General features: G+C 43.1%; 1 protein-coding gene across 5 annotated transcripts in view; it reads left to right on the forward strand.

The window, feature by feature from the left end:
• EBF2 (early B cell factor 2) overlaps positions 1 to 26,904 on the forward strand; it is a 192,527-nt gene that overhangs the window by 148,437 nt on the left and 17,186 nt on the right. For 3 of the 5 annotated variants that reach the window (XM_003793953.2, XM_003793954.2, XM_012807701.1), the window contains 4 exons: positions 5,961 to 6,078; positions 7,567 to 7,697; positions 8,573 to 8,699; positions 26,762 to 26,850. In XM_003793953.2, the coding sequence (XP_003794001.1) occupies positions 5,961 to 6,078; positions 7,567 to 7,697; positions 8,573 to 8,699; positions 26,762 to 26,850 (465 nt within the window). Of the gene's footprint in view, positions 1 to 5,960; positions 6,103 to 7,530; positions 7,698 to 8,572; positions 8,700 to 26,761; positions 26,851 to 26,904 lie in introns of all 5 variants that reach the window. The other 2 variants (XM_003793955.2, XM_003793956.2) reach the window with 2 other exon arrangements.

Raw genomic sequence — 26,904 nt, forward strand, 5'->3', positions numbered from 1 at the left:
GAAGGATAAATACACAAAAAATTTTAAAAACCAAAAAAAGTGTGATGCTCAAAAAAGCCAAGGGCGTTTTATGATGAGGTGTAAAAATAACCCCAGGGTTATTTTGGTAAAATAAAAAGTCAGTTTGGTTAAAAGTCTCTATGTCACATGCTGTCAACCAAAGAAATGACTCCCTTACTGGAAAATTAGCTGTGCGGGCAGATTAGCAGATGTGTCCACCTGAAGGGCAACTCCCAGAGTGGCCTTTTACGAGCAGGAAAGAGTTCTTTACAACTCAGCTCCTGCTTGGTATAAGTTATTGGAGTGAGGGTCGTGGGAGAACTTTGGGGGTAATGAGGGAGACAAATAGAATTTGGGAAAGCTGGTCAGTTTCCTCGAGTCCTTTTAGAAGACCACGAACATATTTGTAGATTGCGTTCTTAAAATTTCCCTCTACTTTTCAAGGGGAGATACAGGCTTTTTACATTCTTGTTTCTGTTTCTGTATAACCAACCAACATGGCCATATAATGAAGTGCTTCACAGCGAAATCTACCAGTTGGTCTGTGTGTATTGAGCTAGCCTCACCAAAGATGAGAGACCCCATCAGAGAAAAATAAAGAATGGTGAAAATTGCAAACCACGTTTACTTTAAAAAAAAAAAAAAAAAGCAAGCCACTTCAATTGATCCTGACTTTTCTTTCTTGGAATCTTGGCTGTAAGGTACCTTGTCATGAATAAATGGGTGGTTGCCTTTGCGTTGAATTGAAATGTATCAGTTGAGGAGAGCTATCGTCAACCAGGACTTGTTCTTTGGATCTGCAGCCTTTCCTAGCAGAGCTTCGAGCTGAAATACAGATATATCAACTCTGAGAAATAAATGAAAACTGTCACCAGTGTCAGCAGCAGAAACTGGGGGTCTATCCCACACAAATTATGGACATCTGTATTCTTAATTGGCGTTCTTTAGAGCTGTGCCAGCAGACTGGCAGTGCCAAGGGAGTCTGACAGCCTTAGAAAAGAGGTCTCAAGTCTAGGTGAGAGATGTGGATGGGGCAGAGAAGTTCTTTGGTACGGAATACTCTCCGTGTGTTTTTAGAAGGCTGGCAATTTTTAGTTCCAGCCACCTCCAAATGGCACCTTGTATCCATACTAAATTTGCAACTTTTGAAGCCCATCAGTTTGTGATCTTAGGAGAACAAGTCGTATTGATGGTTATAGGGTTCGAAGACGGTTGGCAAAGATGCACTCAAATAGTTAATAAGGTAATGGTAAGAAATGTTGACCTTGATTTGTTTAGCTAAGATGTAAAGATTTTTGAAGGTCAAAGGTGTCCTTGTGTAGTGTTTTGGAGTCTAACTGTGCCTGACCCTCTAACATTAAGCTGCTGTGGCCTGCAGTTTTGAAGAGTGAAGCAAACCAGGGGGAAAGCGGGAAGGGGGAGAGAACAGGAAATGGAGTGAGGTGTTTCAGGAAGTTGTCAGGGGTTGACTGATTGATTCCAGATGGAAAGGGTCAGCCTTCCTGACCCAGGAAATACTCACGAGGGGAAAGAAGTTGGCTTGGGGAAGGGGAAGGCCTGGGAGTGAGATGATGTTGGAATGCACATTCCACTTCCTTGAGCCTTAAAACATTCAGAAATTTTCACTTCTCTGAATAGAATAATATCAGTGTTGTCATCATTAATCAGAAAACTGGGAAGGAAGTTAAATTTGAAGCTTGGGCTAGACCAACTGTATCTTTACCTGCATAATGTGGCTCATTCCTGCAGAGTAAAGATATGTAAATTCAGTATTTAAGTCTGTGTCTCCACGTCTTGGAACAACCGCCAAATATGTCTGCCTTGTGTTGTAAAGTCTGTGAATTAAGTTCATTACGCTTTGCAAGTTCAGTTGAATTGGCCGGCTCTCCTAGCTACCTCACTGTCTAAGATATCTGGAATACTAAAACCTGGGACTTGCCTCGTATCTGTATGTATACATGCTCACGCACATACATTTGGACATAGTTTAAAATGTTGTAATAAATTTTGCAGACGCTGAAATAATTCAGGTTAATTCCCTTGCTGTCATGAGAGGCCAGCTCAAGCCAGCAAGAGATTAAAATTTATTTCCATTGTTAATAGAAAATAATGAAGTGCATCTGAGCCATCAGGGTATGTCATTCGGGAAATGTTCACTTTGGAACCAAGTCTCACTCCACCCAAATGCACAATGATGAAATCAGCTGGCTCGTGAAAGCCCTATATCTTGTGGCAGGAGTGCATGAGGACTATTAGTGGACAGCATGACAAGAAGCTTGTGGAGTGAATTAAAGCAGCCTCAGAGACAAGGGTCTTCACAGCCACAGAATTCTCAGACCGTGCCTGGGTTCCCTCCCTGTGCCTAGGACAGCTGATGAACAATGAAAGCCCAAAATATCCTCTTGATTTTTGTTTTTGTTTTTTTTCTCCCAGAGACGATAGTCACGTCTTTGAAAAGGCGTCCACATGCACAATTTGCAGGACTGGTTTGATTCCCCTTTCTCCTCTTATTTTTGGAAGATGAATGACCTTCACGGTTGTATTACCCCATGACCATGAGACTGGCTTCTTCTGTCAATGGTGATGTGATCCCAGGCTTTGCTGAGATGGCTCTGATAAGTCTGAGCCTGTGCACTTGGGGAGAGTAAGGGATGCCTCCATGTCATGATTGCCACTATGTGATAGGAACTTTCTGGAAGGACTTTCCCCAGATTCTAACATGTCCATGTGAACACAATTGAAAACAGATCCAGAGCTAGACAGGCTGCACCCCTAAGTTGTGAGCAATTATGTTGATAATTTTCTGAAATGACAAGCAAAGTTCTTTTGAGACTATTCTTTGAATCTTCAGGGTCTGTCCATGACACCTGACATATAGTAGAAGCTCAGTGAATGTCCATGGGGTTGGATGATCAAAACTCACGTATGTTCATGTCAAAGTTTGTGTCTGCTACTGTGCCACGGAGTGAGACTATATGAGATGCTTTGAACACTTATGGGTTTTAAGGATTCTCTGAAATGTACATTAAAAAATATGTATTAACATTTTAGTATTTTTAGATACCATCTAAAAAGTCTCTTTAGGGTAAAAGAAAACACATCTGGGCTTGGCGCCTGTGACTCAAGTGGCTAAGGCACCAGCCACGTACACCTAAGGTGGTGGGTTTGAATCCAGCTCAGGGCCCACCAGAACAACAATGATGGCTGCAACCAAAAAATAGCCGGGCATTGTGGCGGGCGCCTGTAGTCCCAGCTACTTGGGAGGCTGAGGCAGGAGACTCGCTTGAGCCCAGGAATTGGAGGTTGCTGTGAGCTGTGATGCCATGGCACTCTACCCAGGGGGATAGCTTGAGGCTCTGTTCCCCCCACCCCCCAAAAAGAAAACACATCTGGAGAGGGTTGTTTTGGTGGCAGTAGGGCAAGGATTAACTGAGAAGGGACACAAGATAACTTTCTGGGGAGACGGAAATAGCTTATGTTGGGTGGCGCCTATGGCTCAAAGGAGTAGGGTGCTGGCACCATATGCTGGAGGTAGTGGGTTCAAACCCAGCCCCAGCCAAAAACTACAAAAAAAAAAGTCTATGTTGTGATCGGGGTGTAAATATACAACTAAGAGTTGGACATTTCAGTGAGTGCAAATTTAAATTTTACCTACAAAAAACTCCAAACCTGTGACCATCTTTATCACAGAGTAGGGGGTGGGGAGGATAGTGGTATACAATAGTCCCCCTAACCTACAGTTTCAGCCTTCCTAATTTCAGTTACCCAAAGTACACAACAGCAAGATATTTTGAGAGGGAGAGAGAGACTATATACATGTAACTTTTATTGCAATATATTATTATAATTGTTCTGTTTTATTTTTACTTATTATTGTTCTTACTGTGTCTAGTTGATAGATGAAACTTTATCACGGGCATGTACGGGCAAAAGCATTGTATAGATAGGGTCTGGTGCTCTCTGAGGTGTCAGGCAGCCACTGGGGGGCCTTAGAAGGCCCCCCCTTTAGATAGGGAGACCTGCTTGAAATGGAAATGGCAATATTTTGACATTTCTTGAAGCTGGATGGCAAGTACTGGGCATTCCTGGTCTTATCCTGTTTCTTTTGTTTGCTTGAAATTATTCATAATAAAAATGGCGCTTAATTGTTTCCTATTAAGAGGTCAGGCAAGACCAACCCCCACCCCCACCCCCTTTATTTAATAAGGAGGGAAGGAGTGGCAGGACAATTACTAGTAGAATATCCACCAATTTAATTTGGGGGCAGGCGGGAAGAGTCATTTTTAAACACGGCTCTCATTATGCACCTATTCAATGCTTTTCCTCAGTGGAGCTATACATATCCATGAATATGTATATCGCAAGTTCCTTTCTCAAAAAAATAATTGCCGTGTGCAGCTGACATGAGCTGAGAAGTAGACTCACATCTGAGATGGCTCATCTTCCCAAGGAAGTCGGTGGTAGGTACGCCCAGGTCCGCTGTCTTCTGCGGTGCCTGGCTGGCCTGTGCTAATCTCCCTCCCTCTGGACTTCTCCCACACCCTGGTCTGCAGCCCACAATTCAATACCATTCTCTGTGTTGCTCATTTCATGTGTTAGATACGTTTCTGCAGCCTACAGATAAGCTCTTTGAAGGTAGGAGTCCTGCCCTGTTAACTCTTGGTACCATTAGTCCCTATGGCTGCCTTTCTAGAACCTTCCCAGAGCTTAGCCCCTGGGAGAATCTCCATGAGTAATGTCATCTGTCTGTGAACTGTTCCAGTCAGGCAGAAGTGAAACAGTAAGGACACAAACTCATCCCAATTTGGCATATGCCACCGCTGTGCTAAATCTTTTACATGCATTGCAGTTGAGAATTCCTTATCGGAAATACTTGGCACCAGAAATGCTTCAAATTTTGGATTGTGGAACATTTGGGTTATGTATGTACCAGCTAAGCATCCCTAAAGGGCGGGGTGGAATCTGAACCGGTAACCACCCTAGCCAGCCTTCCCTCTGAGTATCCTGCTGGTGCTCAAAAAGTTTCAAAGTTGCTACATTAGGGACTCTGCCTATCAAGTGCAAACATTGTCACCTCACTGTACCCTCACGTTAGTCTGAAATTAAAAAAAAAAAAAAATGGAATTGGGAGCATTTCAGAGTTTGGATTTTTGGATTAAGGATGCCCACCTACTATCTCGTTTTATCTCGTTCAGCCCTGTAATGTAGGTATCGTTGTTTAGGTTTTACAGATAAGAAAAGCTGAGATTGGAAGAGGTTAATTTGTCCACAGTTACATATTAGGGAGAGCAGCAAGTCTGGGGTGCAAATTCATTTCCCTCTGACTCCAAATTCAAGTTCCTCCCCTGCTCCACCCCACCTCTCCCTGCTCTCCCTGCTCTCCCATTGGACCCCACGTGCCCCACGCTTTCAGCCCTGAATTCCAGCAATCCTGATTTCCCACCAGATTCTAGGTATCTCCTGCCACTGCTCTCCCGTGGGCAGAGACAGCACCGACAGTTCCCCAGCCAGCATCTCCGTGTCCAGCATGATTTAGGACACAGCTGAAATGCAAGCACCCATGCCCAAGCTTGGAAAAGCGACCTTCCAGCTGTATAGAGCTCAGCTTCCTGGGGTGAAGGTTCTGCCAGGAAGGATAGTCCAAGTCCTTTGCTAGAGAACTGGGTCTCTGGCCCTGGTAAGCAAATGGTTAGTTTCCCTAGTTTGTGACATGGTCATTGCTTGTACACAAGTTATCACCGTGCACGGGTGAAGGGCAGCCTCTTTCTCTGTAAAGTTCTTCCATAATTACAGGAGGAAGAAAATCTTTTGGGTTATGGAGAACACTGCCCGTCCCCAAGTTCCGTCCAGTCTCACGTGCCAGAGGGAAGTGTAGCAAAACCGAATTGAGGTGCATTTACTGCTTTAGGAGAAACTAATCCTGCTGCCCCTTCCCTCTGCCTTTTTACTGTAACACGCAGGTTGTGTTGTCCACAACGGTGAATGTGGATGGACATGTCCTGGCCGTCTCTGACAACATGTTCGTCCATAACAACTCCAAGCACGGGCGGAGGGCGAGGAGACTGGACCCTTCTGAAGGTAGGGCTGTCTGCGCTCAGCACCGCAGAGACGTGAAGTTCTCCACATCCTTCCTTGTTTGAATTTCAAATGCGTGTCTCGGAGTCGGAGAAAGTACACAAAACCATGTGGGTTTTTAGATGAAGTTGTAAACACGGACTCCAGCCCCCCATGCCTCCCCGCCGGCGCTGCGTCCTCCCCATTCGGTTCTGTGTTTTTCTTTCTGCTTAGACGGCACTTCAGGCAAATGTGGGTCTATGACATCTTAGTTAAACAGGAACGTTACAGTGCCAGACGTGTATGAATAAGTGTCAGATGTGCCCTGAAACAGATTGTGGGCAAAACAAAACAATGTGCCGAATGAAACTGACACTAATTGATTTTTGTTTGCTTGGACAAGACGAAATCGTGGTCTGCTCTGCATAGTTTTCCAAGTGCATTATAGTAATTAGAAATACCAGCAACTGCTAAACTTCAAGTTGTCCAAAATATTAAAGTATATTGATGAAGATAACTGACAAACCTCAGTGAATTCCACTGTAGTCATTTCCCCCCTTCCATTCTCCCCAGATCGCTGGTGTGGGAAGACCCCCTAACGTGGCATGAATGGTCAAATTAATCTACCATTTTAGTGTGCTGTTTTGCTGTATATCCCCCCACTCCCACCCCGAGCCCTTAAAATGTATCTCGTATCATTTTAAAATAGGAATTAATGAACTGAAAGAAAATGATTGAATCAGTAAAGAATTTGGAGTGGTGTTAATTCTCCCACAGTGGGCACTGAACGGGGAGAGGAAAATCCCAGGGTTCAGAACTAGGAACCCATCCAGTTTCTTTTGACTGATTGGATGTGATTGACGGGCTGTTCAAAGGGGGCTCATGTTTTTGGAGTCCTGCCAAAGTTCTCCTCCACCTTCGACCCTGTCAACTTTGGAAATGGAGTGATGGATTGACTTTGGTTATGGCCTGAAAACCATATTGGGTTCCTGTTGGGGTGCAAAGTCCAGAGGCCTCGAACATGTGGAAGGAGGGGAGAAAAATCCCTCCTACAAAGTGAGGAGAGTGGTTAGAAATCGTCTCTTGATAGAGCTGGAAAATAAACCTTCAACTGTGATAGATTTTGTTTTCTCCTTGTTTTCCTCCCTCGCTAGCACCTTAATAGGCCTTGTAAATCTTACCATCTTGGGACAGAGGAGGTGGGGAGAGAAAAGGGATTTGCACATTTCCACTGTGATCAACTTACAAAAATATGGGCAAAAACAACAGAGCTTTAAAAACACCCTTTGCACAATTAGCTAAGTGTTTGACTTTTTCGTACATAATGGTCAACTCATTAGGCTTTAATGACTTGGTGAAAACCAACAACCAATTAAGGAATGATGGCAAGTCAGCAAGCTCAGCTCGAACTTCTTGGAATGACCAACGGCTTTCAAGAGCAGCCAGTCCCCAAAACTCCACATTTCACCCACCTAGGAATAGACCTGACTTTTTCTTTCCTTATCTTCTCAGCTACCCCCTGCATCAAAGCCATCAGCCCAAGTGAAGGCTGGACCACAGGAGGAGCCATGGTCATTATCATTGGAGACAATTTCTTTGATGGTCTCCAAGTGGTGTTTGGAACCATGCTCGTCTGGAGCGAGGTAGGCCGAGAAAACTTGCTTCCTTGATTTCCTTTGGCCCAAAGATTGTTCTGATTTGGGGAAATCAGTAAGTCCTAGATCATCATCAGCATGAACAGACATTATTGAGTATCTCCTAGACATGGATGTCATAACGGTTGTAGGGACAGATTTCTTAAAAAGATAAATATCCAGTGCAGTATTATTTAAATGTGGGAAAAATTAGAAACAGCCCAGGTAGTGAATAATACGAGAGTGGTAAAATAAGTGATGAAATATCATTCCACCTTTAAAAATTGTGTTTCACAAAAATTGTAATGATGCTGGAGAAGGCATGTGCTTACTTTATAATGTGAGGTGGAAAAAAGAAATGAAAATAACAGTGTCCGTAAAACCTAATTACACATCCATGGAAAAGTACTGGGACTACACCAAATGTTAATATTGGTTTTCTCTGTAATATGCATATTTTTCTTTGTGTTTTTCTGTAAATTGCAAATTTTCTAAATGGGATGTGTTTTATTTTCATAATCACATAAAACATAGGACAGGAAGATGAGTTAACAGTGCTATGTTGGGGTTGGTAGAATCCATGTTTGAAGTCACAAGCACTACAGGAATTCTTGGGAGGGAGTAATTATAGGGATGGGGGTAGGGTGGGCAGCAGGAGGTGGGAGGGGGACTTGAGCTGGGCTTGTAGGAGAGAAAGGACCTAGGAAGGCTGGGTTTGGTAGGAGGCCACTTGGAGCATGGTGGGTCTTCCAGTTGGGCTACAGCAGAGTTCCCCAGAGCTTCTCTCTGCTGTAGCCCATTGGAAGACTCTGTGTCCTGTGTCCTTGGGTCTTACATCCTTGTCTAATAGCTACTTTATTTCTCTGCCTCCTGTCAATCTGCAGCTAATAACCCCTCATGCCATCAGAGTGCAGACTCCTCCTCGGCACATCCCAGGAGTGGTGGAGGTGACATTATCTTATAAATCCAAACAGTTCTGCAAAGGAGCCCCAGGAAGGTTCATTTACACAGGTAGGTGATAAAAAGATTCCAAGAGATGTTGATTTCCAGTTCCCCTCTGTTCCAGGTCCCAGTCTTTCCACTTTATCATCATCTTCATTTTCTAGGTCTTTCTATTAGTGTGTTAAGGAGGGAGGGTAGACTTGATTCTAAATTTGCGTTTTAATTTGGCAACTTGGGCATGATCTGGGAGATAGTCATGGCAGCCTGTTTGAGGGATACACCTTTACAAATGTAACTTGAACTTGGTAGAACAGTCTTTTATATGCGCAGTCAGATAAAAAGAAATGAGACCAGGTTGTTGGCTATTACTAAACTATCTTGAAATGATTCGAGAAAGTATAAGTAGGTTTCATAGAAGTACTGAGTACCTTGGCTACTTAGATTTACTCACACTTTCTTATGAAAGATAGAACACAACTATAGCCCAGGATGAAAGAGAGAAATGGAGTGGGAAGGGAGGGGGAGGGAGAGGTTTGACAGAGGGAGGGTAAAAGGCAGGACCACACTTATGGAGCATATGACAAGGGTACAAGTCAAATCTGTCGTGTAGAACATAGATGTTTGGCACAATAATCGAGTAAATGAGGTGAAGGCTATGTTGATTGGTTTGATCTAACCACGTCAGATTGTATAAAAAAAAAAACCCCAGCGCCTTGTACCCCACATATGCATAAATGTATTCATAATCTATGTGTATTTGACTTAATAATTTAAAAAAGACCAAAAAAGTACATCTCACAAACCAACAAACAGAAAAGATTCAAGAAAGTTTCCCAGTGGTGTTGCAGAATGATTCAAAGTATTTCAAAACTTTATGAAAGTGAAAAATCATGTATTAGTTTAATATTTACAGAGTGTCCAGTTTCTATTTGCTGCTTTTTCTAAGTGGTGGGTTCAGCTGGTACATAAGACATGGTCTCTTCCCTATTTGAAAGTGTATAGACTTTTGGAAGAGGCAATGGTATATTGGACAGAACAGCTAAAGAATTTGTCCATTCAGACAAATTTCCAATGAATGGAATATGAGTTTTAGGACGAAAGTGTTTAGTGTGGGCCAGAGTAGAGAAATGGGGTGTCAAGGAGGCAGAAACGGAAGATTGGCCAGGTTCATGCCTCTAATCCTAGCATCTTGGGAGGCTGAGGCAGGAGGATCACTCAGGGCCAGGTTTGAGGCCAGCTTGGCAACATAGGGAGGTACGCACCTCTATACAGAATAAATAAGAAACATCAGCTGGGTATGGTGGTGTGCATCTGTAATTCCAGCTACTCAGGAGACTGGGGTGGGAGGATCGCTTGAGCCCAAGATTTGGAGGTTACAGTGCTGGTCTATGATCACAATCATGCCGCTGCACTTCAGTCTGGGTGACAGAGCAAGATCCTGTCTCAAAAAGAAAGAGGAAAAGAAGTAGAAATTGCAGACTATTTAAGGATAAGGAGGATTTGGATGGGCAAAGAAAAAGAATGTTCTCACTGTGGGAACCCCATGTGCCAAGGCCACAGGGTGAGGCGAGCACATACCTGAGGACAACAGGGCTGCTTCAGCAGCTGTGGGGGTGCACTGGGCCCAGCTTAGCCTAGGACCTAGGTAAGCTAGACATGGGGCGAGAAGGCTTAAAATAGCTTAACGGCCTCGTATGATACCTGGAGTCATCAAATTCATAGAGGCAGATTGCTTAACACTATTGAGCTTTAAACATGACCAAGATGATAAATTCTGTGTGTATTTCATGCAATTTTCTTAATGAAATAAAAGCCTTATTAAGGGAGTTTGGACTTGATTCGGCAAGAAATAAAAAGGCATTACGGGTTTCTGTGCAAGGAAGAGTAACTGAAAGGTATTTTCTCAAAATAAAAAGGAATGTTCTTGAATTAATCATTAGCTCTTGAGTTAATCCCAAAGCAGGAACATCAATGAGGCTATTGTATTTTGAAAGAAAAAAATTAGGGGCATAGAGAATGAAATACCTGAACCAAGAAAGTATATCTGGCATGTTGCAAATTTTTAATAGTAATATTAATTAATATTAATAGAGTATGTTCTCTCGTTTGGACTCTCATTAAAGTGCAAACTTCTGGTGAGTCTCAATCAGGAGTAGATGGAAAGGGATAATATTTAGGTATATTTATTTAAAAATTTGCTTTTGAATTTTCTATCCTGAGTTAAGCCCATCTCAGGTGTTATTCTTTTGTGGCTCTAAGGGAGAGTCTATTAGTACAAGTCACAGCACAAGAAGTTACCATTCTAGTTCTCAGAGAGAAACAGTTTATTCATTCATTTGTTCAAACTAGGGTTTATTACATGCCTGCCGTGGGATCTAGAAGTGATTGAGGTCAAGTCCCCCATCCTAATAAAGTTTACAATATAGAGAGGAGACAGACCACTAAGAAAGTATCCTTTCCGGTAGGGAGCAGTGAGGAAAGAGTGTGAGGGAGGATTTGGGTAGGGTGGTTAGGGAAGCTTCTCTGTGGAAGGGACATGGAGCAGATGTCCAGGAAGGGCCAACCATGAAAATCTGTCCCCCTTCTGTCCTTTTCTTTCTGTCCCAAGCCTAGTGCTATCAGGAAGAGTGAGGATGCTGGGATGGCTGGAGTGGAGCTGGCGGGGAAGAGGGTGGTGGGAGACGAGGGGCAGAGAAAGGGGTGTGGATGGGAAGACCGGAGGGTGTCAGGCAGAGGAGCCATCAGCATCTAGGCAGGATTTAAAGCCCTGGGGCTGGATGAGATCACCCCGGAAGGGGTATAGCTATGGGGGCAAGATGCACACACTAGTATAGAGGCTGAGGATGGTGAGGAAGAGCTTGGGAAGGAGACGGAGAAGGAGTGGTCAGGGTCGGAGGGAGCCAGGAGCCCGGGCTGTCCCTGAATGACTTAGAAGCCCAGGGAGGTCAGCTGGAGGCCAGCGTGGTGGCCCAGGCCAGGAATGATGGTTGCTTAGAACACTGATGGTGGGGACAGGCTGAAGTGGGTGAAATTTAGGAGGCAGCGCTGACGGGACTTGATGATTGATTAGATAGGGTGAAGGTTGAGGAGAGAAGGGGACGACTCTCAGGTTTCAGAGTTGAAAAATTGGGTGGGTATAGTTTGGAAAGTGGTTTTTTTTAAAGGTATAACATGCTAAGGGAGTTCAGAGGGAGGACAAAATGCTTCCAGCTGGCGGAGAGGTGGGAAGATTGAATATTGTAAAGATGTCGATTAATGAATGAATTTAACACCGCGCCAATCAAAATACCGACAAAATGTTTGGGAAAACTTTACAAAAGTTCACCTGGAAAAAAAAGGTGCTAAAATAGGGATTTAAAAATTAGAGAGGGCCTGTCCTATCAGACATGAAAACCTATTTTAAGTTTCAACAATTAAAAGAATAAGGGGGCCGGGTAGGAACCTATAGAACAACATTCTCTTCTGTTGTATTCTATCATGAGAAAAATTAAAAAATAAACCGATTGTGCACACATTCCATGTATAAGTACTTAGTATAGGTGAGGAGCAAAGTCAGGCGGTGCGTGTGAACAAAATGGAATGATTAACAAGTGTCTTAGGCCAATTAGTTAAACATTCAAAGAAAAAGTTAGATTTCTAATTTCACGTTGTAAACTAAACTGCATTCAAATGACATATTTTTAATTAAAAATGCAGAAAGTTTCAAAGATCACAGAGCTCAAAAATAATTATAATCTCAAGCCTCGCTCACATTGACATTGAAGACAGGTACCATCAAGTTAAAGGATGTGATGACATAAAAAGAAAATGTTTGAGTGCCAAAGGACCAGGCATTCAATCGAGAGGAAAAAGGCAAAGAGTGACTTATTTGTTCTATATGACACATTATCCTGTGTATTAAAAGATGCATTTGTGCAGCAAAAATGTATGCCAACTCTTTTCAACTGCTGTATTGTATGTCGCTGATAAAGAGGAGGATGTTAGATACCCTGTAAATTAAAGAGGAAAAGACAAACGCTTAGATAAAGGGCTTGCAAGTAAGCTGGGGAGTTAATGCAGGCAGGCGTGCAGTTAAGCAGTAAACATATAAACAATTTCCCCCACTTTAATAATCAACCAAATGCCAGGGAAGGCAACAGGAGCCTCACATTTTTTCCCTCTCAAGCTGGCAAAGACTTTTTTTTTTTAAAACAAATGAAAATATCAGGTTGGAAAAATTAGAAGATAAGTAGGGATTTTTACACTCCTGTAGAGATGTAAATGGTTACAGGAGAGGACCTGTGTGGTGCGACCATGTTTCCCCCCAAAATAAGACACTGTCTTATATTTATTTTTTTCTCAAGAAGACACACTAGGGCTTATTTTCAGGGGATGTCTGATTTTTAAGTATAATACAACAATCTACATTTATTCAAATGCAGTTAAGTCATCTTCTTCTGGAACCTGACAGGGGGAGCCGATCTTGTTGGTGGGACTGGCGCTAGTGATGCAGGAACTCCTTTCCCCTAGCCATTCACATGTGCGCAATAGGATGCCTGCAACTGTGGTTATCACATGTGCACCTGCGCAAGTGCGAATGGCTGGGAGAAAGGAGCTGTGGCAGATAAAACGTATTCCAGCATTCTTTACCGCTCAGTGCTGAAATGCAGGGTGTGGCTATGCAGATAGGCTGCATAGTCACGCCCATCACTAGGTCTTATTATCAGGGTAGGGCTTATATTTAACAAATGCATAGAAATCCTGCTAGGGCTTATTCTTTGGGAAGGTCTTATTTTCAGGGAAACACAGTACCTATAAAAATGTAGGTAGCCTTTGGCCCAGTGATTCTACTTTTAAGAACATATACTTAGGAAATAATTGAGTTTGCCTGAAGACTGTTCATTGGGGCCTAGTTTATAGTAGTGAAAAATTGGAAATGTCTTTAATGTCCATGAGAAGATTCATTAAGTAAATAATGGAACATCTCTAACTCTCCCCCTCCTTTTAGAGATAGGGTCTTGCACTGTTGTCCAGGCTGCAGTACAGTGATATGCAATCACAGTTCATTGCAGCTTCCAACTTAAGGACTCAAGTGATCCTCCTACTTCTGCCTCCCAACTTGCTAGGACTACAGTGGGCACCACCACACCCAGCTAATTGTTCACTTTTTTGGAGAGTCGGGGTCTCACTTATGTGGCCAGGCTGATGTTGAACTCCTGGCTTCTAGTGATCCTCCTGCCTCAGCCTCCCAAAGCATTGGGATTACAGGCATGAGCCACTGTTCCTGGCACATCTCTGTACTTTTTTAGATATTAAGAATAATCCTATGGAGGGATAATTATTTACATGAAGGACATCTGTGATACATGTTTGACAAAAACTTAAAAGCTGTTTATCTATGTAAAAAATGAGTAGTTATACAAAAAAGCCCAAGTAAAGCAGAAACCTGCTTACCAAAGGGATAACAGTGATGATTTCTGGGTGTTGGTATTAATTTTTAAAATATTTCTTTTACCTATTATTTTTGGATAAAATTGATTTTAATAAAAAATTAAAATGATAAAATATGACACAAAATAGCGTGTAACATGTTTAAATACTGAAATAGCACCTGTTAGTAAACTTGACGGTTTTAGGGACAAAGACATTTATTTTTAGGCGGTTTGTCCATCAGTAAAGCTTCTTCCGGAAGTCTGGCTTGGAGAAGGAAGGGCTTGGGAGGCAGTTAGGAGTGAGGAGGGCAGGGACTCAGTAGTTTGTTCTTTCACAGAGAAGAAACCAAATATACAAGTGACATCTAGGCAGTCCCAGGAGGCTGGTCCCTCTCTGGAAACACTTCCTGAGTTTGGCCCTGAGGTCACTGGGCCAAATGCATCTTGGGTTGGTGGAGACAGGAAGCTGACATCATCTGTGGAGGGGTCTAGAGCCTACCGGAAGTGGGTTGGTGGCCTCTTGTCTTTCCGTTGCATAGGGAGCTTCTGATGGAAAGAGCTAATTTGGTCTTAGGCTGATGGCTGGATATGCGGTGGCTTTGCAGGTGACCTGCTGTGCTCAGAGCTGAGTCCTTCTCTGGTCACCTGGATGGCTATGGCCTCTTCCCTGGGAGAAGCTGGACAAAGGCCCCTTGTCTTTCCAGCCGGCCGGCCTCCTGAGGGCTGGAATTGAAACATGAGCCACGTGCTCACTTGGGGCACCTTGGGAGTCAGCTCCTGCATCTCCCATGCAAGTGCTGGGCCTCTCTGCAGGACAGTACCCTGCGGCCACTGCAGGCCCCCACAAAATACTCAGCAGCAAAGGCAAGGGAGGAAAAATCATCTTGATTCCAGAGGAAAAGGAAAACCAGGAACCTAGAGAGTGGTGGTGGGGCACGGTGAGCTCTGGGGGCAGGACGGGGCCTTCAAGGAAATGCACAGAGCTGCCCTCGGGTCTGGCCGTGTCACCCTTTGTGTGTACCATTGTGTTAAGTCCCCTGGCCTTTCTCAGCCCTGTTTTCTTCCTCTGTACAGCTCTGGTGCTAGTGATATCATCACCCATGCCGTAAGGGTTTCCCCAATTTGGCTGATGCTGACAAAAATGCTTGGCGCCGTCCCATACACCCCAAACCGTGCTCTTCAGAGAGGGTCTGGGAATCTGTATTTTAAGCAGAGAAATTATAAGTCTGGGAGACCTGAGTCCGGCTCGTGAGGCTGTCACAGAGGTTCTCTGGCTTACAAAGTGCTCCACAGAGGGAAGGGTTCTTAACTGAGACTGGGGCATTTCATCATGAGCACAAGCCTGTGTTTACTCTCAGGTAGAAGGAGACTCAAAAAGCAGGCGGCAGAAAAAGCAGCTCCAGAGAACCTCTCCTCCTTCAGCCCCTCACCCACCTGATGTGCTGGACTCTCAGTGTGATATGCTGGACGCAGGGCCTGTCGAGTGCCTGAGTTCCTTAGAAGGGGTGGGAATGATCCTCCGTGCATAATCAGAGTTACAGAAGGCACAGGAGCGCGCACGGCGGATTGTTACTAAACTCGGGAGAACTCGGCACTGGGGTAGGAAGTGGCGGCAGCCTGGGAGGCTGTCCCTGTGCGGAAGAGAGACAGGGACAGAGTGACAAGGTCGGGATCTGCCTCTCAGCTTTGGGAACACTAAGCTATTCTTTGCACCATTTTCCTAACCTAACAGACGGGGGTATGCTTACCTTACTGGGAAGATAAAACCGTATACATATGCAGAGGACTTTCTGTAAGTATTAAAATCCCAGCCCGTTGCGTGCATCTGGCAGGAGGATCCATGCAGCCGTGGTGGCTTCCTTCCTTGGTGCTGTAGGATCAGAGGTGGCCTTGTGTGTCTTGTTCTCTAGGAAATATGGATTCTTCTTAAAAGACCTGCCACATCGTGCCCTTAATATCTTGGTCTAGGTTAGAAATGAGGGTTTTGCAGGTAGCAGAGAAGGCTGAGACAACCCAAGAACATGAACTTTGCAGGCTGCAAGGGCAGGTCACCCGGGAGCAGGTGTTCAGAGGAGCAGAAGAGACCCAGCTGGCCCAGTGCACGCACAGTAGGTGTTTTATAAAATGCACAGTAGAACTTAGGGGTTGACAAAGACAGCCTGGCTAATTGAGACACGCTGAGAAACAGAAGAATTCATGGTAACGAACCTCCTCCCGCAGGATATTTCTTATCCTTTATTTAGAAAAGAAACATTTTTTTGGTACTGTTCATCATTTGGGAGAGAGTGTTCATTCACAGGTAAATGGTGAAGAATAGGCAGCAAGCTCCAATGTTCACCCAAACCCCCAAATTATACCTTTGCCCGGCTCCTCCCCCAGGCTCTGCACAGGTAGCCCCCACAGAGGAGCGCTGCGCAGATGTGCAAGCTGGATTTCAAACGTCCATCGCTCATCTACTTCACGTTTCTTTTGGTTCCCCCCTGTATAGCATTATCCTAGGGGAAAAAAAGAGAAGAAATCGCATTGAAGAAATGAATCTGATTTCTAGTTAAAAATACCCAATTCAGACATCCAAAAATTGGCCCGAGTACAACTGTTCCTGGTTACAGCTGGAAACAGGTGAATCAACAGCCCTCCTGGCAGCCTCCACTTTTACTGAGGTTGCCTCTCCCCAGACCTCCTGTGAAATGCAGCTCATCCTTCGGCTGAGTCTGAAGAATGATGTCTCTGTGGTTCGCCCCGGAATAGGGGGCTGCGGTTTCACTAGAGACATCCCAGTCCCTTAATGGACCGGTGCTCTGGGCTATAATATTCTAAGTACACATTGCAGAGAGCGGGAGCGGATTCATAACTGCTCCGTTGTGGCATTTAAATTTACCCTTGAAATTTATCTTTAATTTTTACAGTTGTCTCCTTAACCATGAATATTACTCCCTTCTTCAAACAATCTGTCTTGCTGCTGCAGTTTTTCCTGAAACCGAAGCGTAATTAAATATTAGATTAATATTTCATTTAAAATTAAATATCAGAGGCTTCCGTCTAATCTTTCGCTTGTGAACTGCTGGTTCTCACCTGGTATCCTTGTTCCTGTGTCCACAAAGGCAGGTACTGCCTCTTGATATCATGTTCCTAATATTACCTTTGTTCCTTTTTGTTTTTAAATTGGTAACACCGAATTTTTGCTACATCGAAACAAATGGAGGTGGGGAGAGAATTAAGTGTCAAGGTTAAAGACGATTTAATTCAACAGCCCATGACTTGGACCCCACCCACCTCTAGTCCTCAGAGTACTGCTCCATATAAGTCATAGCCTTAGAATTAAGAAGTGCAAGAGCTAGCAAGGAGGCTTGGAGGCCATTTAGTCCAACCCTTTGTCCAGGCGTCCTCAAACTATGGCCTGCGGGCCACATGTGGCCCGCTTAGGACATTTATCTGGCCCACTGGGTGTTTTTGCCGCCTCTGCCTGTCCTGCTTAGCAGCTGACTCATTCCGGGGCCCACAGTCCGGCCCTACAATGGTCTGAGGGACAGTGATTTGGTCCCCTGTTTAAAAAGTGTGAGGACCCCTGTCTTTGTCTTTGCAGAGAAATAAACCGAGCCCCACCTGACTGCACAGAGGTGGTGTCATTTGTTGGTGTTGGGATAGAAGGCAGATCTCAAGCTGGGCCAGCTTTATCTCAACTACACCTCCTATGCTATGAAAAAAAATTAACTCAGGAGCATTAAAGTGTTCATTTAAGGTAGCCTGTGAGTATCAGACACCTGAGTGGAAGGGAGACCAAAGGCAGACGTCATGGGAATTAACAAGTAGGATCAAAGTACCATGGCCGGGAAGAGAAGTCCTGAAAGTGGCAGGAGGGCAGAAGCTGGGGCTTATCCAAACTCCCCCCAGAGCGGGGCTGCTTCCTGCCTTCCTGCCCTGTCCGCAGAGTATCTCTCTCCTCCAAAGCCAGGCGGCAGATGCTCCCAACGCCCGTTCTCTCCTCCACTGCCTAGCAGAGTCTACCTTCTGATCTGGTGTTTATCTGGCTATCACAGTCTAAAGATTTTACGTAGTTTATTTTTTCTCCTAAAATTTTTTTTGTTTTGTTTTTGTAGAATGCAAAGAGCAGGCAGGATCTCTTTCCAGGGTCTTCTTTCTTCTTAAAGAAAGTTGGGGTTTTGATATCGGTCGGTAGGGATCCTCTGTTCTGCGGGCTGTCCCCCTCAGTGGACCGCAGGCCTTGTGAATATCTGATAAAAGTGAAAAACTTTTTCTGCAGATAAAGGCACGTGTGCAAATAAACAGCTAGGCTCTGAATGTCTATCTCTGCTGGCCTCTCAAAGGCCACCCGCAGAATCCATGGTAGTCCCAGAGACAAGTGATCACTCACTGCTAAGAGGAGCGGGACCCCAGGCCGGCTGTGTGATTCACCAGCATCCCCGAGAACTTCCCACTCCCCATCAGCTCACTCTTCTCCTCTCAGACTTCTACAAACAAATTCAGATCTCGATGTTGCCCTGTATGTGATCAGTGCTCCTGTAAGACAAGGTGCACAAGTTAATGACCTCCTGCCTTCAATGTCAAGGCCGGATGGTTGAGCTCTGCTCAGAACTCGTAACAAAGAGCCCCTTTCCATGTTATCTGGTGTCCTCTACATTTGGGAGAATAGAAATAAAAGCACACGATGGGGTCCGTGTTGTCTCTGGGCCTTCCCTTAAGGAAAGCAAATAAAAATTATATAGAATTTGTAGGTCTCACCAATCCTTTGGGAAAATTAAATTGAGCATCAGCCAGTTTTTTTTTTTAATAAGTGGTTCCCAGTAGATATTTTTAGTTAAATACTATTTACTTAACAAAAAAAGAAGAAGAAGAAACCATTTACACATTGCTTATAGTTGATATCTATTTGTTGGGTCCACGCTATGTAAGTAACCTCATATATTAGACCCGCAATCAGAATGCGAAGTGACACGTCAGATCCAGGCTCTCCGGAGAAATATTATGAAATCTCAGGGTATTGATGAAAGTTTTTCAAGGCTGATCCAAATGGGATTTGGATTCCGTGGCAGTTGAAATGTGTATTATTAAACTCCTTAAGCAAACCTGAATGACTCCCAGTGGAGGATTAAGACATTCTATGTATAGCGAAGTCGAAATTCTCACGTCTGAGTTTTCTCTATTGAATTCCCTCTTGATTAGCTTCTGTAATATTTAACTTCGTGCCATGCCATAATTATTTAATAAAAGGTAAATATAAATTATATTTCAGTGGGGATATGACCTTTTACCTTAATGTTATATTACCAAAGACAGACAGAGATAAACAGGGCCTATAGATGGAAGCCTATTTTTAATTTACTCTGTTTTTGTCTCTCCAGCAGTATCCCCCGTCAGCCAAAGGCTTGGCAGAACCCGCAGCATCCCCGTGGTGGTAGGCAAGGTCGTAAATTTACACTGATGATGGCAGTTAATGACCTGGCCGGCCCTTAGAGACAGTCTTGGTGCTGGTCTTGGGCACCTCATTAGCTAATTGAGATTTGCTTGGTTTGCACCAGGTCTCAAAGGCCACAGAACACCCAGGGAGGTGGGGAGGTGGAGTGGGGAGGTGGCAGCCGGGTCAAGGTGACGCTGAGTCTTTAAGACGCAAAACCACTGGTCATTTGGGAAGCCAGTCTGGAACCAAAGGAAAGCTTGTTAGGCTTGATGTTATGTCGAAGGCTGAAATTCCTCTTCTGCTTTGGTGTTGGCTAAACAGAGCCTGGGCACTTGCAACCTCATGATTTGAACTTCAGAGGTGCACTTGATTCAGTGAAGCTCACACCTGTCATCCTAGCACTCTGGGAGGCTGGGGCCAGAGGATTCCTTGAGCTTAGGAGTTTGAGACCAGCCTTCCTAAGAGCCAGGTGCCGTCTGAGGCTGCTGGGAGGTATGATAATGCCATGAACCGCAGCCTGGGCAACAGAATGACACTCTGTGTCAAACATCAGCAGCAACAAAACCATGAATTGCTAAGCCAGTGTGATCCAGATACCCTACTATGTCTAAGCTGTGAGCTAGCAGGTGGGGAGGGAAGGACGGATGAAATGGATACAGTTCTATGTTCTGATGGTTTTCAGTCTGACCAGGAGAACAATAGGTACAAATGTGTGATAGATTCCATTAGAGAAAACCTGTCCTCCCCATCTCAGCTCTGTGTGCTGATTAGGGCTTCGGGGAATCCTCTGCACACAGCAGGAAGGACTGCAGGCGGAGGCTAGCATGGATGGGGGACCCATGGTGAGCCACTGCTCTGTGATGGGCAGCTCTGCCTAGGGGAGCAGCCGTGCCACAGGAAAGGAAGTGACATTTCTTACTTTACGGGCTGATTCTTTCCTTTGTATTGGGCGTGTTGCAAGCGTATTCATAGCTATAATTTTTCAGTTTTCTCCATCTAAGAAAATCCAGACTTTGGGTAACAAAAAGGGGAATGTTTACCAAAAAACGAGGCAGTGATGGATTTTGAGAATTCGGTGACCGAGTCTGTTTGCCCCGCAGCACCGGGCAGCTGTTTGTGTTTGCTGGTTGAGGCCACATGGGGCCTTCTGCTCTCAGCTCCGGAGAATCAGGCGACCCAGGCAGGGTTTCACACCCTCCCCGTCTGCTGCTCTTTGCTTGAAGGTGGGAGGGAACACAGAGAGGGTCGGAGGCAGCAGCACCGGGATTTCCAGGGCAGGAATAGTTCAGAGCACAGGCTTTGGAGCTCGGCAGGTACAGAGCCCGCCTTTTACCACCTTGAACTGCGCCGAAAATGGGAATAAAACCTACATCCTAGGGTTGTAATCAGGATTAAATGAGCTAATGCAGGTAAGAGGCTCAGCCAGTGCCCTTAACATAGTAAGCCTTCCGTAAATTCTAACAGTGGTTATAGCAATTTTCATTATTACGTATTATAGCCACTAAAAATCCTGTTACTAAAGCAAAAGGCTTCCAAAACTGCTGACATTTCCACTAAGGGAGAAAAAGTGTTTACAGAATGATTCCAGTTCTATAAACAGCTATTCTTACATGTGTTTCTGGGTACGATGGTAACAGAAGTGCGAGTGTTTAATCTGCACCCCCCTTCCCTTTCCCCCTAGAATATATTGGGAGGTATTTTTGGGAAAACAGAAAAATAAGAAATAAGAGAAATCTGGTATTCACGCTTGAAACTAGGCTGGTGTCATTAAGAGGGGAGATATTTTGTGCCGTGGTGCTGGTGTGGGCAGACAGAGCTGTCCTGGCGGATGTGTGGACCCCAGCTGGTCCCGTTCTCCAGGGAAAGAACAGTGTGAGTAGGTTGTGATAGAGGAAACTCAGGAAACCACCCTGAGGATCCCCTGTCCCCACCTTGAGGGGTGAGAACAAGTAGCGTAAGTGGAAACATGACCTCGAATACAAAAGCGTGTGTATGCACGATCTGTATCCATAGCACTGGCCATTTTTGTATGAGAAAGACAGAAATAGGTCCTCTTAATTCAAGAACCCAGACAGAATCCAACTCTCATTCTTACTGGTGTCATCTGACTGCTGGAGGGTTGGCAGAGCTCAGGATGCAAGACCAGAAAAACTAGATCGGGGAGCGGAGAAACGTTTCAAACTAAAGGGTCAACGTATTGTTAATATGTAATCAATGTTGTCATGATGCAAAGGTGAAAATTTGTTTCTAAAAAGTACAGATCAGAGAAAAATCTCATAAGAGGAACAGCAGTTCAGGTTGATAAACTGTCAACAAATAGAAAAAAAGTGGAGAGAATGAGGGGGGATAATTGAAAGGAAGCAAAATTTCTTTTATCTGGAGGAACTCAACAGACTCAGATCATTAGAAAAAGTAAAATATTTGTAGGGAAAGCTAAAGATAATTCTTAAAATAGATTGCTTATTTTCCAAATTACCAAGATGATAATCTATGTATTTGAAAGCTGTTCAAATATATATATTTGCTACAAGCAGAACAGGGAAGAGAGATTTATGTATCAAAAATGGGTAAATGTGTTAATAATGCCACCAAAAAGTATCTTAAATAAAACATTCAAGTATTACCCACAGAATGCAGACAAGACTCATATGTATGGCTTCAGAAAACTCGAGTTTCAAAAGGCAGGTACTATGCGGGCTACTTTGATGAGTTCAGTGCAGTTAACTAAAATAAGTAACAGGTTAATACTCAACTGTCTAGAAATTGGGGGCGATTTTTCTTGGACCTAAAGTCAAAATTAGAACTATGACTGTTCAGAAAATTACAGCGAAAGGGTAGAAGGTAGAACTGTGGATAGAAGATTAGGAATTTCAAACAAATACTATACAGAATATATGCGAAAACCATTAAAGTGATGAAGTTGGTGATTCTTCTAGAAGAATGCAAATCATGTTGAGAAATAATGACTGAATCCAGGTTTCTGATTAGTAATCTGACGGAGGGCAGTGCTGTTGACTGAGACGCTCATGCACGTGGGTACCTGGGTGGGCAGAATGTCTGGGACATCTGCATGGAATTTTCTAGCCAACAGTTGGATATACAAAGGCTGAATCTCAGGCAAGCTTTCTGGACTAGAGATAAAGATGTGTGATGATAAGCATGTCGCTTGGCACGGAAATCACGGGGCCTTGTGAGGTTGCCCAGGAGAAGGGGTGGCTAAGCATAAGACTGCCTTGGCAACAATCTCCAGGAACGTTAATTTTTACAAGGAGGGCAGAGGAAGAACCATCCTCCAAATAGGCGGAGATGGCACCGACAGAGAGGTAGGAGGGAAGCCGGGCAAAGCGGAGTCAGGAAAGACAGTGGGTAGGAGTCTTTCTAAACGTCAAGACCCAGAGCAGAGTCAAATGCTAACTTGAGAGTTAAGAACAGAAAAATTCCTCTTGACTTGGTTACAGTGTAATTAGTGATCTCAACAGGAATAATTTTTCTAGAGCTCTTTTAGCCAAGAGAGACTACCCATGCTATATAAAGTTTATTGACCGCAGGATGAAATAGAGAAAACGTCTAAATTTATTTTTCAAAGCTAGCATAATCTAAAAACTAGTCATAAGTTGGATGGACCCAGGCACACTCCTGCTTATTAATACGAGTCCATAAATCCCTGTCAAAGATAAGAACTGACAATCGCACTGTCACCAGGTGCCAGGAACTATTCTTAGTGACTTGATTTATTTAATCCTCACATCCGTCATCTTGAGACACTGTTAACACATTTAATTCATAAATATGCTAAGGAAATTATATACCAACCCACGAGTTAATATTTAACTGTGAAATATTAGAAAAGATTATGAAATACACTACAAACTGTTGAAGGGAAAAACTCAGGTGAAAATAATTTCCTAAAATTCCCACAAGTCCTGATCAAAACCATTAATGAAGCCTGATAACTAATAGTATCTTAGATAGGCGAGGCCGCATTTGACGGTGAAGTGTTACTATCATTTCCACGTAGAGGAAAATAAGAAAGAAGATCCGGGTTCATCCCCAGGTCTGGGCATTGTTTGGCAAGCTTCTGCCAAGACAAGAATGGGATTAAGAAAACTAGATAGGATTAAAGTATTAATACCTGTGAACAGGAGACAAAATGATGGTTACATGATAGGAATGTGCAAAGCTAAGAGAATGAACAGAAAAAAAATAGTGACATCTGTCTGGGGTTTGGTGACACAGTAAGCGCTGCCTTTGGTTAAGTTCTTGTCTTTGCCAAGCACCGTGCTGGGGGGGCATTATATTTAAATTTTGACAGCCAACCAGGAGATGACTTTTATTTTTATTTGTTTTTTTACTAAATCATAGCTGTGTACATTAATACTATCATGGGGTACAGAGTGCTGTTTCTATATACAATTTGAAATACTTTCATCCAACTGGTTAACACAGCCTTCATGTCATTTTCTTAGTTATTGTGTTAAGACATTTATATTCCACATTTAGAGAGATTCACACGTACCCTTATAGGATGAACCATAGGCGTGATCTCACCGACCACCCTCCCTCCACTCACCCTTTTCCTTACCCTCCCTCTCTCCTTTCCCCATATTCTTGGGCTAAAATTGGGTTATAGTTTTCCTATGAAAGCTATAAATTAGTTTCATAGTAGGGCTGAGTACATTGGCAAAGTAGCTCCAGAATGGAAGAAAAAGTATCCAATGTACTCAGGAGATGGCTTTTAAACAGCTCCCAGAAATCATGGAGCTGAAATTCAACCCCAAGGGCTACTCATCTATAAAGCCGATTCTCTTAATGACTGTTGGAGACCACACCCTCCCCTCCCACCTGCTGCCGGTGCAGACAGGAAAAAACCAAGTGTTTCTGACACTAATGGAAAATATGGAATAATTCTATTTACAATAAAAAAACAGAATGAAGTAGATAGTAAAAATAAAACACTTATATGATGCATGGCACGCGTTTTACTGGGGGTTCTAAGGAGGAAGGGGAGTATTGATATTGCTATGCCATCTATTTTCTCTCTAATTATAGGTTTAGTGCAATTGTAATATTTTTTAAATCTGGAAGAATAAATGGATAATGATCGTTAAATGTTGTTTGAAAAAACTGTAGCAGGACAACTATCAAATATTAAACATGTATACAACTAGTTGTATTACATACAACTACATACAGTTGTCTGACTCTCACCCAGAAGAGAAGCACAGATCAACACATCCGAATGTCTGGAAACCATGCCGCAAATTGTGATGTAAAGTTGTGGTAAAAGTAAATACCTAACGGTATACAACAAAATGAAATCCAGATAAGGTAAATGATTTCAGAATTCACAATGTACGCGTAGGTGTGAGCGCGCATTTACTTATCAAATACAGGCGTTAGCAGGCCCTTTCTGTATATAGCATCGAAGGATAAATTTGGATGTGATATGGCACCATATTGACAGAGTGCTAAAAAAATTAATATATAGTTTTACACGTCCAAAAAAGAAAACAATCATTCCCAAAAGAGTGCAGAGAGTATGACTAAGCCATTCATAAAAGGAGAAATTAAAATGATCAGAAACTACGAGAAAAAATTTTCACCCTCACTAATGAGTAAAGAAATGGAACTTCAAATGACCACATGCGTGGCTGGAGGAAGCAGAAATTCATGCGTTCTCTTGAGTAGTGATTTGATGGCGTGCGTGAAAGGACTTACCTGTTAATTATCATTTTTGGTCCAGTAATTCTAATTCTTGGAATTTTCCAGTTGAAATCATTAAAGGTACGTGTGAAGGATAATTATTTGCTCTGATTTTTATAATAGGGAGAAATTAGGAGCACATTAAATGCCTAACATTAGGAAGCCATTTAAATAAATTATAGTACATGTCATGGAAAAAGATGCAGGCATTTTAAATAATGTTATAAAAGAATGCTTAATAACCTGGGGGAAAGTTTAGGATATATTAGGTGGATAAGAAGTAGGTTAGGTAACAGTGTTAATGGTTCGTCTCTGAATAATTTTACATATGTGTGCGTGTTTCAATCTGAAAGGTTGCAAGCGAGAATGTTAATCCAGGCCCTCTCCTAAGTGGGGGGTTTATGGGTGACTTTTGTTATTTCTACGTCTAATCTTGTTATGGTTTCTCTAAAGATGTTTTTGATAGTTAAAATCATAGCAATAGATATTGCTAAAATACCTAGATATGCAAAAAGGAAGATTAAAAAGGAAACACACGGTCCTATTTTGTCCCCGCATCCCAAGAATGCAGGCGATGATTATTTTATTCTTTATTTCTTTTTCTTTACTTTGATCTGATCATACATTCATTTTAAGCCATAAGATTTAAAAAACAAAAAGCTCTTTTCCCTTAAAAAAAAAAAAAAAAAAGGAGGGGAGGGAGGAAGAAAAAAAGAAAATAAAAAGAATCAACATTAGAAACTCTTTGGAATAGTAGAAATGCTAAAGTATGTCATTCATTCATTCATTTACTCATTTCACAATTTCTGGCACTAATTGTCTCCCATGTACTGAGCCTTATCTCCATGAGAACAGACTGGGGAAACTAAATTTGATTTCTGCTTTTGTGAACCTTGCCGAATAGTTTCAGAGTTTAACATTGAAAACAGGAGCTGGGCGGCACCTGTGGCTCAAAGGAGTAGGGCACCGGCCCCATGTGCCGGAGGTGGCGGGTTCAAACCCAGCCCCGGCCAAACACTAAAAAAAAAAACCCCAAAAAACACTGGAGGTGTAACTAAACATAATTACAAGTCAGGGGAAGTATAGTATTCACAAGAGCAGTGTTTTAGGAGTAGAAGCTCACAGAAAGCTTCTATATATATGAATGTAAATATTTAAGAAAATTATTATGAAAAGCGAGATTGAGAATGATTAAGAGGTAAAGCGTACTTGGCCAAGAGAAGAGGAAGAGAAAATAATTTAGGGTTAGCTTATTATCTTCATGAGAAATTGCGATTATATATGAAGGATCGTGTCATGTTTTTATTATTTGAGAGTGGGCGAAGCATTGTGTGTGATCACTTAGGCAGAAATGATATTTGCAATAATCCTGAAATTTTGAAATATTCTAATGGCAAAATGCAGAATTATAAATTCTGAATGTATGTATGAAGTACATCCATGCCAGTAGGAAAAACCTCTATTTGCATCCATTATGTCTCACTTCTCAGTGGAAATGAAATAGATACTATCAGACATTTTCTCTGACCTGTGGAGGACTGAATGAGAAGGTTGCTTTATGGCCAGCACGTGTACTCAAAGAGAGGATTTTTATCTTTCAGCATTAAATGAACCCACCATAGACTATGGCTTCCAGAGGCTTCAGAAAGTCATCCCCAGGCATCCCGGAGACCCTGAGAGATTAGCTAAGGTAAAATGCTTTGGACATGGACGGGTAAAAACCTTCCTGGAGAATTTCAGTGAA

The sequence above is a fragment of the Otolemur garnettii genome, unplaced genomic scaffold (assembly GCF_000181295.1).
Source record: "Otolemur garnettii isolate 467f Iridium unplaced genomic scaffold, OtoGar3 scaffold00074, whole genome shotgun sequence".
In the NCBI taxonomy this organism is placed as follows: Eukaryota; Metazoa; Chordata; class Mammalia; order Primates; family Galagidae; genus Otolemur; species Otolemur garnettii.